Source organism: Scatophagus argus, chromosome 21 (genome assembly GCF_020382885.2).
Source record: "Scatophagus argus isolate fScaArg1 chromosome 21, fScaArg1.pri, whole genome shotgun sequence".
In the NCBI taxonomy this organism is placed as follows: Eukaryota; Metazoa; Chordata; class Actinopteri; family Scatophagidae; genus Scatophagus; species Scatophagus argus.
In genome coordinates this window covers 11,952,809-11,965,866 of record NC_058513.1, presented here as the reverse complement: position 1 = coordinate 11,965,866, position 13,058 = coordinate 11,952,809, and the positions used below count along the sequence as shown (strand labels likewise).

Below are 13,058 nucleotides of genomic sequence, written 5' to 3'. Positions count from 1 at the left end.
TCAAATGAGCTTTAGTCTGAGTCTGCCTGCATGATTATTACTTCTATTGAATGAATTTAATGGCTTTTTTAAATGGATTCCACCAACTTACTGCTGCAACTTGTGTGACTCTCAACACCTCAGGCTGCAGCTATTGCCTTTGAAAACAACGCCCATATTCTGGATTAAAAAACAAAAAGCAAAAATACACACACACACACACACACATTGAGGTGTCTTTTCCTCCTCCCCATCTTATGTTGTCACCATCCTCAGGTTCCAGCCGTGTTTACATTCCTCCAGACCTCTGGCCAACTGGACCATTAAAAATGAAGAAGGTACACGGAGTCGGCATGTTTAATGCATGGACTCATCTCCTGCAGCTGAGGCTACCTCCGCTTTCTCAGGATGCTGTTTGCACAAACACTCTCAGTGACAGGAATGAGCACCACATGGCAAAATCCAGAGGTAAAAGATGGCTCACTGAGGGCTTTAAGCCTGAATAGTGAAAAGTCAATGCATATCCTCTGAGATGATCTTAGAGGTTGAACAGGATGTAGAAAATAAGCCCCCTGGGGTTGACACTTGAAAGCTGTCTTTGAAGCGTGCTTCAGCGGGAATGGTCAATTTCAGGAATCGCATATTGCTCATTTGCTTTAGTAGAATCAGTATTTTAAGGGAGGCCCAGGGTGATTTGCAGTTTATTCTCATACAATAAAAATTGATCAAGACAGTTTTATTTATGAGGATGGACGGATTAGCTTCAAACCACTGTCATCTGAACAGTTTCAAAACTCATCCTTCTATCATAGTCTTATGGATAAAACATCTATGGAAAACTGTAACATTGTATACATTGAATAGAAACAGTAAAAGACCTCTGAAATTATTAATGAAATTAGAGGATATTTGGGACATTTTTACAGCCCGTATGTGGACCCAAAATACCATTTTTGTTGCAAGAGATAATTAACTACATTACTAAATGGCCCTTTAAATCAATCAAGCAATTGATGGTATGGCTGCTTTGTCATCTTGTTTTCCACCATTGCTGATAAATGTTATTTTAGTTTGATTGCTTCAGAGCAATCATGTCAACAAGCACCTCTTTTACTCACATACACTCAAGCCTGAAATTATTCATAGCCCTGGCAAATTTAGACTTTACGTTACTCTTATTCAACCAGCAAGTTTTTCCTTGACACGTGTGTCTCCCAGAGGATAATAAGACAATGTACAAGAGGCATCATTGTGGAAAAAAATATTTCTCAGCTTTTATTTACATTTGAACAAAAAGTGGCACGTCCAAAATTATTCATACTCTTTGCAAACTGTCATGGTCTTTGGGAAAATCCAAAGTTCCATACCATTCCAAATAGTCTAAGCTGTTCTAAAGCATCCTAATTAGCCTGATTCATTGGGAACAGCTGTTTTAATCAACTCAACAGGTGAAAAACAGCAGCTCTGCAGCACAGCTAAGACAAGAGGAGCTTACTGAGGGCAAGTCAGGAAAGGGAAAAAGAGTCCAAGTAACACCCCCAAGGCCATCCTGGTGAATCTGGGCTCTGCTGGTGGCAACGTCTCAAGGCAGACAGTCCAACGGACACTGCACACTGCTGGGTTCCACGGACGCAGACCAAGGAGGATGCCACACAAAAGCAGCACGGCACACAAAAGCCTGCTTGGTCTTTGCAAATGCTCATCTGGACAAAGAAGAAGACTTCTGCTCTTCTGTTTTATGGTAAGATGAAACAAAAATTGAATTGCATGGCCACAATGACGTATCCTTCATTTTGTGTGAAAAAGCAGAAGCCTTCAACCTTAAGAACACCGTCCCCCACTGTCAAACATGGTGTTGGGAACCAAATGCTTTGGGGGTGTTTTTCAGCCAATGGACCAGGGAACCTAATCACATTAAAAAGCACCATGAAAAAAGAGCAATTCATCAACATTCTCAACAACAACATCAAGCAGTCTGCAGAGAAACTTGGCCTTGGGCACCAGCAGACATTTCAGCACACAACGACCCAAAACAAACAGCAACAAAACAGCGGACAAAAACAGTGGCAGTGGCAGCACAATTAACAGGGTTTTGCAGTGTTCCAGCCAGAGTCCTGACTTGAACCCAATTGAGAATCTGTTGAGGGAGCTAAAGATCAGGGTGATGGCAAGGAGACCCTCCAACCTGAAAGAGTTGGAGCTCATCGCTAAAGATGAATGGACAAAAATACCAGTGGAGACATGCAAAAAGCTAGTCAGCAATTATAGGAAGCATTTGATTACTGTAATAGCCAATAAAAGCCTTTCTATTGATTACTGAGAAGGGTATGAATAATTTTAACATGCCACTTTTTGTTCAAATGTAAATAAAAGCTGAGAAATATTTTTTTTTCCGCAATGATGCCTCTTGTACATTGTCTTATCTTCTGGGAGATGCCTGTGTCATTTCCAAACAAGAAAATACTTGCTGGTTGAATAAGAATAACTTTAAGTCAAAATTTGCCAGGAGTATGAATAATTTCAGGCTTGACTGTAAGTACAAAGACATAAGCTAATAAAATGTATCCCACAAATCAGAGCATCCAATCAGTGGGCCCATAACCTTGAACTGATCTTCATCAGCTCCTCAACATAGGCCAGTTTCAGAATCATGAAGTTTAAAAGTTAAACCTTCGGTGCATAATGCAACAATTACAAAATACTGGGAATAAAAGTGCTTCATTAGAAGTTGCTTAAAGTTATAACATGTAAAATTTCTGCATTAAAATGTCTAAAACAACTAGACCTTTGTTATATCTTTTGTTGAGTTGTGCAATTATCACATTGTCCTCAATGTTTCCAACAATGTTCAAAGCCAGAAAATGCAGTAATTTTATTCCAGGAGAAAATCAGAAAGTCAGGGAGGAAGTCTGCGAACAAGAACAAAACGTTAAAACATCGCCTCGCGTATAAACATTTCTGCCTGAGTCATGCAAGTGGATTTTAGTCAGCAATGGTGGCTGTTTAACAATAAAGAGAACAACTCAAATTATCACACACTACTTGCATCTTTTGTTTTGTTTTTTTTTAGATACCCTGGGCACCAGAAACTACTCTGCTTTTAAAATGACCCTAGTGAACTTGTCAGTTTTCACTACATTGGTTGTAATGTATGACATTCACCAAATCATATCATTAAAAAACTGAGGTGACTGTATGCCAGATGGCTGCTCCACTGGCAATCACAGATGTTTCCCTGAATTAAACCCTTTGACACCTTCTGAAACCACAGCTTTAGGTTCCAGTCTTGCAGATCCACCCCACCTCCACACCTGCTCTCAGAGCTTTCACTCCACAGCTCCTCACATCGACAGGATCACAGTTAACTCCACAGAGCTTCAACCGGACGCACCCTTTCATCAGCAATGACCAGGGACATTGTTTTAACCTTTTTCCATTATGTAGCTTTGATGTCGTTGTTGGCCTCTTGACTCTGCTGCAAAAGGAAAATCAAGGGAGGTCAAGAAGCACAATTAAGAAAAAAGGTCTCAAGGATGTAGCTCTCAGCCAGAAAGTAAAGTGTTTTTAATTTGTATTGCTTTTAGCCATTGCTTTGATTAGCAGGGTTTGAAAAGGTCAGATTTGATTTAGTGTTCCTGCTTGTCAATGACTGCTGACCACTGGTGATTTATCTTTACACTAAGCTAAAAGACAGACAGTTCTTTTGTCACATGAATGTTCTGGTCTTCTAGCATTGTTGTTTACTCCATTTACTCCTTTTACTCTGTTATGTTGTAGCATGCAGCCAAGAGTACCTGGTGCAGACAACATGGCAGATCTCCATTCAAGAATACACAAGAGGCGTCTCCAAGGTTGGAAGAAAATAGATGATAAAGTTTTTCTGGGGACCAGGCCCTACTGATTACTGCACCCTCTTTAGCAAAATGACCAAATTGCATCCACCTTGTTAAGCTGCCATCCCTTCCTTTTTCTATTCCCTTGTAGCAGAGAAAGTGTAGTAGCAGAGGGTTTCTTTTTTTTGGTTGAATGTAAAAACAAAAACACACACACACACTGAGGTGAAAATGTAAGTCTAGTCTTCCTAGCTCATCGATCATTTATCTAACTGAGGTTTGTGAAAGTTAGCATCCAAAATATCATTAGTTTTACTGTGGTGTGTACTGATAAATCCATGGTGCTGTCTGTGGCACTGAAGTAGCAAATGAATTTGTCATTTTGCACTTATAATAATGACAAGATAGTATATTGTAGACCATATACTCCATATATCCTCAAGAGCAGGGTCACCTTCATGATAAAAGTGACAAGTAGCAAGCAGTAGAACAGAGGGATTCACAGAGACACATTCCTGTATTCATACAATATTCCTATGAACATTCATTAGAATCTGTGCTGCTGAAATACAAACCCAGGTCAAGCCACTTATGTAACAAAATACTGTACTTTGGGGGATCACACTACAAGCTATAATCTTTTATTTTAGATGTTTGGCGTGAGGCTTCCTGCAGCGGCGGCCTTTGGGAGGTCACATTACTGTGTGTTGATTGGTGGTGTGGGGGCAAAGAGGTGCTCCCACTGGGCCCTCCCTCCTGTTAAAAAAGAACAAATCACAGATTACTTTCAGAGAATGAAGAAGTACGTATCTGTAGCTACAGCTAGTTAATATCAACAGCTAGTTTAACTTCAGGTAACCCGTCTTTCACTCTTTCTGCTTTCTCAGAAATTACACTTTTGTTAGGCGTAATAATATTTTACATGATCAGTACAATTCTGGTCTTAACTCAGTCTGTGGCACTCTCAGGCACATGTGATCAGACAGCATGTTGCCACAGGTCCTCTGAATTCCTCATCTCCCCAACTTGCAGCCTCCCTGCCCCTAAATGGTTTCCAAATCCAACGTGTTCTAAAATCTTGAAAGCAAACTTCAAAATCCGTTAAGACCCCCTCAACTCATACTACGGTCCATTTGTGGATCTGAAGATATAAATTTTTCAGTTACTCCACCTCAGCTCTTTTCACCACGTATATGCAGACACATTTAACGTTCCGCCAGTCTACTGTTTTCCCTACAATATGCTCAATTCAGTCATATTCCCACAGAGAGATCCTCTAAAATGTCCTGCCCCGTCCTGGTGTGAAGAAGACACGTAATACTAATATATTCAATTTGAAGTGTGTCACAAACTTTGGAGTTTGTGCCTTCGAGGCGCAGGGATTAGAGGATAATTGGGGCTGCTCTGCTTTGCTAAAGATGCATCACTTATCAGAGGCAACTTTTTTTTGAGTCAACAGCTCTGATATGACAAATAAAAAGATGAAAAAGGCAGAATATCAAGCATGCTGAAGAATCGGCAAGACGGGGGAGGAGCTGGTTATATGTTTTGCCTTGCCTGGTATGTTTTTACAGAGGAAAGTACGTTCTTTTCAGAATGAGGGTAAAGGAGGACAGGAAAGTGGAGGAAAATAGAAAAACAAGACTGAGCAGGAAGATGAAGATGATGGTGTTGTGTACTATGCTTGTTTGGAATGACAAAGCCCAAACAAGCATAGTACATAACTAAATTAGCAGCTCAAGGGACATGTATGACTTCTTTTTAAATTTTGCAAGCTCTTGATATTTTATCTCTATTGAACATAATCTCTGTGATCGCCAAGTAGACATTTTTTTACACTTGACCCTTCTGTCACCCGACCTTTAAGTCTTCGGTGTTATTAAAATATGGTAGCTCACTTTCACGGCTCGGCATTTTCTCAGATGATCGTTATTGGTTTCTTCCATCGATTAGACACATGAAGTCGCTAATGGCATCCAGATGGCCCTCTCTGAATCAGGTTGTTTTGTTTGCTTAATTTCTGTATCTTTTACTGAGGGAATCCATCTGGCCTTCAAGCTCAAGAAATGGCACAGTTAAAACAAACATTTGCATCTAGATGTAAGGAAAACTATTCACACGTCTTTTTCACACTTGAAAATTTGCATGAATGAGAGTTTGTTTTTGTCAAATGTAACTATCCCAGCAGATCAGTGACGATAATCTTTAATTTGTGATGGATTTCATGTTTAAAGTGCCAGTCGTGGTTGATGACGCACACAGTGTGTCGTCTTCTCCCTGAACTTCAGCCGGGTTTTTCTTCGGCTCTCCCTCTCCTCCAGATCGCTCCTCCAGAGGTTTGCTTCCCTTTTCATCATATTTGTGTTCAAATTTTAAACTGCATCTCAAACGCCAAACACTGAATATGTTAATTAAATTTCACACACTTCTTGCAAAAAAAAAAAAAGTGACAATATGAATCACCATATGATGATGCAACTGAAAAGGTTTATTAAGCATTTTAATCAGCCATGTATGAATGAGCATGGCTGACTCATTTAGCATTAAATGAAACGTTTAGTTTTTCTTTGCTGTATCTGCTACTGTCTGTAGCTCTATTGATCCATTTCACATGGCTTGTTGTTAAGCCCTTGCTGTAAGCTGTGGCAGTATTTTCCAAATGATAACTGACAACTCTATTTGAACCACTTTAAGACCTCTTAGCAGAGGGGTAGGAGGCTGCACTGCAAAGCCATGGCATGCTGGGGGACAGCCAGGTTGCACTCAAACAAATATACCTTGAAAACCAGCTTTGAAGAATGACGCTGTGTATTAACCCAAATTAGACAGATTCCATAATTAAAATCAAATGAAAACACCCGCAGCCAACAAAATTTGCCGAAACATCAGACAGCTCCCAGATCACCGGTAAACTAAAGCCAAAACAGAAAACTAGTGCAAGTCTAAATTAACGCAGTAACACAGTTTTTCCAGTTGATCTGATGTACACGTAAGGATCTTGTGAGGTAGAAGCATCTTTGATGACTACAGTGTCACTGTTTGCATTGAATAATCAACAGGGTAATAATGAAAATTAAAACTAGTCCTTCATTTTGTCAAAACTTCAGATTAATTATTACATCAGATTACAGTCCAGGCTGCACCACGTGATTCATTCTGATCTCGAACTGGACACCTGAGAACCCAGGATCCAGAATCCAAAGATACGTGCTTAAAGGCATCCTCATCTTTCTAGCAGACAAACAAAAAACTTTTACCTTTGCAGGGCTGAGGCGTCCATCTGGACAAAAGATCTGACAGCACTGTCTGCCCAATAGATCTGTGATCTGTATCACTGAGCCTCATTAATCCTTCTACCAATCCCTCAATAGAGACAGACATGAGAGAGAGAATTAAATTTCCTGAATCCATCACATGCTTTCTGATGGTATTATATCGGTCCATATATGAGCCAAAGCAATTAGCTGATCGAGGTGAAAAGGAAAATAAGTGATTGTGTGGTAGGTAAGGAAGACTGACGAGGTTAATAATGTCACTTTATAGGCAGGTGGCCTGTTGTCAGGTTTGGGTTTCGGCTGGATCCAGTGCACGTTCCTCTTGACGTTTACAAATTCATCCTGTGAATCCAAAAAGATCTTGTGATGAGCATTTTGTAGCCGAGGGCCAAAGGCAATAACCAAAGAAGAGAGAGAGACACAAAATGTACACAGTGTACAGTGAGGTCATCAGAACAAGAAGTACAGGGTAATTCTTTTAGATGTTAAAATAACTGTTTTTATATTTTAAAATAATCTCAGATTAATTACTTTCATCAATTGTTATTAAAGATCCCCCCCGAACTCTTGAGTGTGCTCCATTTATTTTGCCCGGGTTGAAGGCCAACTGTAATAAAGAGCGCTGCTCCGTTTCATCTCATATTCCTCTCCTTATCTAATCCCATTAAGGCTCACGCTTCAGGAAATAGGAGTGCCTCCTGGTAATGAAGAAATACATTAACCGAGCTACAAAATGGCCTCACTGCACAAAGCCTGTTTTCTCCTTCAGCAAACCCTACGACATCTCTCTGTAGTAGATCCTACATTTATTATATGCATAATTTTGTCTTTATATGAATTTATTCCAAATCTATTTAGTAATGATATCATATATTTAAATCGCATTTTCGATTAAAGTATGTTAACCACGGTGTATCAAAATTAAATCAGAACGTCAAGGTAAGCAGATGCATTATGCAGCGCAAGCCTTCATTCCAGCTCCTCAAGGCCTTTGAAACCCATATTTTTAAATATGAGGGTTCTTCACTGCCAGCCTCTAAAGCTTGGGTGTGCTGTTGTTGTTTATGCATAACGGTAGAAGATCCACAAACAGAAGCAGCTACATCCCAGTTTCAAAATGGGGAAACATCTGCCAGCAAAGGAAGTGAACTCTCCAGGGCAAGATGTAGGAGAAAAATAAGGGGGTTCAACACTTTCTCTCATAGTGCAAAAGCCTAAAAAGTCATGTTAATTATGTATTTCTGGATTCCTAACTTTAGTATGGCAGTAGTATATTTCATCCTAAAAACAAGTTATTAAAACACTGATTTGCTGAATATAAATTGCTGTGAACTGACCTGAGGAGAATTTCGCTTCTCTCTCTTCTTATCACACAGCAGCCTTGTCTGTCGAGGTTAGCGGAGGCTGCATCTGCAAACGCTTCGGTCGCACCTTCTCCGGGGAGCATGACAGAAGGAATCCTTCAAGGCCTGAGCAAGAGGTGTAAACGACTGGAGCCTCAGCACTGCAGGTTTTATGTGGCTGACAGTGGTGGTAAGTTGGAGCAAGGCCAGTGCTTGTTGGAAGGTGATCACTATACAGCTGTTGTTGTTGTAGCTTTGTTACTTGCCTTCAGGAAAAGCGAAGCAGAGAAAATAATTTACAAGAAGATCATTTATTAACAGCTAAATCCTTTATTAATTACACAGGCAGTTTATTGTAATTAATTGGGGTTTATTTGTGTGTCAGCATGGGACAATCAGCAATAAACAAAAAAAGTTGATCACCCGCACTGCAAAGTTTGTCGTGTCCTTCACCTCACTGAGGTTCTACCTCAATGTCAGCTGCGATCGGCTCAAGCTGAATTGAAAGAGGCGGATACCAAATGATTGCTGACACAGTTAAGGGACTAAATTGGTAAGTCATGGATGAAATGCATCACGGATGCACACATAAAGACTAAGAAGCAAACCGCCAGTCACATGCAGATGAAGACCTAGAGATAGTGCTGAGACATTTGAAGGAAACATTTGTATAATTCTGACTTTGCACTTTGTCCTCATGAGTAAGGCGAGTCCTTACAATGTGACTGTATAAACAGATTTTGTCCCCAGAACTACTGCGTCCACAACAGTGTAAGACATCAAGCCCAGACAGCAAAAGGCAGATGCTGCAGCACTCTATGTTCAATCATCTGTATTAATAAACTACCAAGGGCAGGTAGAGTATAAATAAGTTGTGTGTTCTATAAACTTCTTTGCCTCAGCAAGCAAGAAACCATTATGTAATTGGATGTTTTTGAAAGTGCCTTATAAAAGATGCATTTCAATGGCAAATGGCAAAACTATTGCTCTTAGTTCAGAGTGATAACCACAAGAGCTCAATATAGAACAGGAAAGACGCCAAGTACAGATTTTCCTGAGGCTGAGACAATGGTCCAGTCATCAGAATTAAATCATTTTGGAATGTAACAGAACTCAATACATGATAAGAAATACTAACTCTATTGTAACATCCTTTGTTACTGTGTTGTTGCCTGACTTTGAGACTAACAATCTACACTGCTGGTGTTGATGAAACTGATGAAGCCTTGAGAAAAGAAGCAAAGCAGCTTATTAGATCAATTATTAAATCAGTAGGTCCTTTTATGCTTAGAATGTGGCTGTCCTGTGAAAACTGCAAATCTCTAAAAGGTCAACTTTTCAGGCGCTTGGAAAAAAATAGACATTTGCTGCTTTGTCACAATATGTTTTCCAACCAATCCGAGAGGGTTTTAAAGTGATTTATCACAAGCAGTAGGAGAATTTTTTTGAGAAAAAAAAGGGAGCACTTCCACATCCTTCAGTTTTATCATAAACATTCAAATTCACCACATTTAGATACATGATTTTTTTACTGGATGGGTAGTGTATAAAAAAACTGTTGAGTAACTAAAGTTGTCAGATAAATGTAACGGACTACAATGCGTCCTCTGAGAAATAGTGAAGGAGAAGTGCAAAGTTGCATGAAATGGCACTACAATTTCTATTTAAGTACTGTAGTTGAGTAAATGTATTTTAGTTACATTCCACCACTGAATGTGCATGTCTGATGTTATGGTACAATTTGATACTGGTGCTGTGCTGCCACCTATTGGACAGTTTGGAACACCAACCCAAAACCACAGCATAGAGACCCTTCCCTCAGCCATACAACAAAAGTACTGTACCAACTTTCACTGAAACAGAATAAAATACTGTTTTAGGGTGATAATGCTGAACTACACTACTGCAGGACCAACACACACAACAGTACTTGTGCATCATAGTACACTGCTTGTGTACTCCTTGTATCTTTGTTTAACAACAAAACTACGTTTTATACCAGGCAGACAATAAACACCAAACAGTCAGTCTCTTTTGTCCAAATTTATTAACAAGAAAACGGGGGAACTACAAAGATAACCTTTCGGTTTAGATTCACTTTTTTGCAGTTTCCTCCTCCTTTGACAAGTTCTTAATGATCTCTTCTTTCTTGGCGAGGAGACGCTCCTCTCTGCGTTTGCGGGCCTCCTTCGTCTTTGAGCGGCGAGCTTCAGCCTGGTCACTGGGTGAGTAAACGAAGGTGGAGACACAAGAAAATTAATTTGACAGTAACACAGAACCAATGGGAAAAATGTAAGCTATGTAAGCTAGCTCAAATTTAAAACCACAAAGAAAAAACTACTTACGCAAGAAGCTTCTTGCGAGCCTTATCTGCCTTCAGTTTGTGGATATGCTCCATCAGGATGCGTTTGTTTTTGAAGACATTACCCTTGGCCTTCAGGTAGAGACTGTGATACCTGGAGAGACAGAAAATACCTTTGAGTGTCTCAAAGAAAGATGCCTCTTTAAAACTTCACCGGCTCATTCACCAGCAAAAACCTCTGAAATTTCACACTTACATGTGCCTGTCAATTTTCTTGGACTCCCTGTATCGACGAAGAAGACGACGCAGGATCCTCATGCGCCGCATCCATGACAACTTCTCTGGCATACGGGCATTGGCTGTACCCTTTCTCTTACCTGAATAGGAGGAAAGTTATATATCAGTAGTAAAATTTCAGTGTGTTAACTGGTATATATCAAATTATATCAAAACTCTTAAAGGAAATGTCTAAAATAAAAAAGAGACATCATTTACAAGTGCGCTTGTAAATCAATTACCCACCATAACCCATGTGACGTCCCTTGCGGCGTGCCAGTGTGTTCTTGCGGCAACGGGCACGGGAATGAACCGTCACAGGTTTTCTGATGATCAGTCCATCCTTCACCAGTTTCCGTATTTGCTGGCCTGTGGTACAAACAGAGAGGAATAAAGACACAGGCCTGTGGGACCCAGAACACACAAATCTATAGAGAGAAAACTCTCCAATGAAGAGTAAATAACTCACGAGAGTTTGCATTGGCAATCTCATTGGTCTCATTTGGATCCAGCCACACCTTCTTCTTGCCACAGCGCAAGACGCTGGATGCCAGGCGCTTCTGGAGCCTGAGCATACTGGATAAACAAAGAGAACATTAGTTTTGCTAGAAGCAATACACACACGGTGCTAGCTGCTGCTAGCCTTTAAGAGCTATGAATTAAACTAAAAAGAGAGATGGGGTGCATTATAGCAAGCAGTAGGCTGTCATGTGTGTTATGAAATCTTCAGTTTCTGGCATAAAACACAAATACGAACAAGATTTTTATTTGAATGTAAAGTATGGTCATGTTCTAGCTAATTAGTACGCTTTGTTACTGCTGATCAAAGTTATTGCCATCTGAGCTTCCTTAACTGTCAAAAGCTGGATTACAAACAAAAGTATGGACAATACACAACCCCAAAAAACCCTCAGCCTTCTCATGAATATTGTCGTAATTGCAAATTCAAGGTATGCTACTACCATAATTGTTGGTGGGTTGTTTAAAACGGTCTTTGACTGATAAGTGATTCACAGGTGCGCAGTATTTTCTATATGAGGGAATGGGAGACATTCCCCTGGGACTGTCATCAGGTTCGCCTTTAATACAAGGCGTAAAAACACAAAAACAAAAACAACCTGACAGAAAGGAATAATAGTCCTGTAGCCAAAAGGAGTGTGTGTAGCTCACTATCATGGACAAACACGTTAAAAGACTACAATGATGCCAGCTGATTCGCCACTTAGGACCTGCAGTGTGTCATTAACATGTTCTGACATGTCCAGGTTAACTTAGCTAAGGTTAGCTCTCCAACACAGGCCCTAATGCTACACCCATTCAGGTAGAAATAAGAGATTTTACTCGAGTTTAACAGAGTCTGGGTCTTCCTTGTTGTCTTAAATAACAAAGTCAACAATCCTAAACGCCCCTTGTGTACAATAAAAGCACATATTTAAATGCCAAACATCTAACTTACCTCATGGCTGCCGCTAGCTAGACAGCAACGGAGGAAATAGAAAGCTCGAGTGTATACCATTATAGCTGTCGTCATTGGTGACTCAACTATGGCAGTGTCAAAACAACGTAAATAGAACTTCAAATCATTGACAGTGAGTATTCATATTTCGTTTAAAATGCTATACTATATAATATCTATATATGTGGTCTACAGTGCCTTAAAAGCCATAGTAAATGTATTGATCGATTCCCCCGTCATTGCTAAGTGGTACGTTCCAATAAAAATGTATTGTAACTATTATACCACTAGAGGACGCATTACATCCGTGTTTCAAGAACTGCACTTCTTAAAACCTTTGTTCTTTGTGTTCATATCATTTACGTAGGACTATGAAATGTAGCTCTAAGTGTTTTTCCTTTTTTTTATTTTTTTGTGTGTCAGGATGGATCTGAAACAGAAATCTGAAAGCTCAGTGTTCAGTTTTTATCACAAAACCAAAAATATAACCTTCAACTAAAAGCTTAAACATTCTGAAGAAGAAGCTGACTGGAAAACACACTAACATAGATATCATGTCACAAAAGTGGAGGGGGGTTGAATCGAGCAGATGCA

The 13,058-nt window shown here is 39.8% G+C and overlaps 1 protein-coding gene and 1 long non-coding RNA gene across 2 annotated transcripts; one reads left to right on the top strand and one right to left on the bottom strand.

The window, feature by feature from the left end:
- Window positions 1-1,500: 1,500 nt before the first annotated feature.
- LOC124052464 lies at window positions 1,501-9,339 on the top strand. Its single transcript, XR_006842006.1, has 3 exons — window positions 1,501-1,720; window positions 3,757-3,830; window positions 8,464-9,339. It is a non-coding gene; the product is annotated as an uncharacterized LOC124052464 (long non-coding RNA).
- A 1,119-nt stretch (window positions 9,340-10,458) lies between these two features.
- On the bottom strand, window positions 10,459-12,592 carry LOC124052463 (60S ribosomal protein L19-like). The gene is made up of 6 exons (XM_046376739.1): window positions 12,465-12,592; window positions 11,478-11,584; window positions 11,255-11,377; window positions 10,989-11,109; window positions 10,776-10,886; window positions 10,459-10,651 (listed from the first exon to the last, which is right to left on the bottom strand). The coding sequence occupies exons 1-6, from the start codon at window positions 12,467-12,469 to the stop codon at window positions 10,525-10,527; spliced, it is 594 nt and encodes a 197-aa protein (XP_046232695.1). The 5' UTR covers window positions 12,470-12,592; the 3' UTR covers window positions 10,459-10,524.
- Window positions 12,593-13,058: the final 466 nt, after the last annotated feature.

What these genes read in the sequence shown, in the direction of transcription:
- LOC124052463 (XM_046376739.1), bottom strand. An exon ending in GGGACGTCACATGGGTTATG is followed by an intron (nt 11,110 to 11,254) that starts GTGGGTAATTGA and finishes CCTCCTATTCAG; the next exon opens with GTAAGAGAAAGGGTACAGCC. An exon ending in AAGAAAATTGACAGGCACAT is followed by an intron (nt 10,887 to 10,988) that starts GTAAGTGTGAAA and finishes CTGTCTCTCCAG; the next exon opens with GTATCACAGTCTCTACCTGA.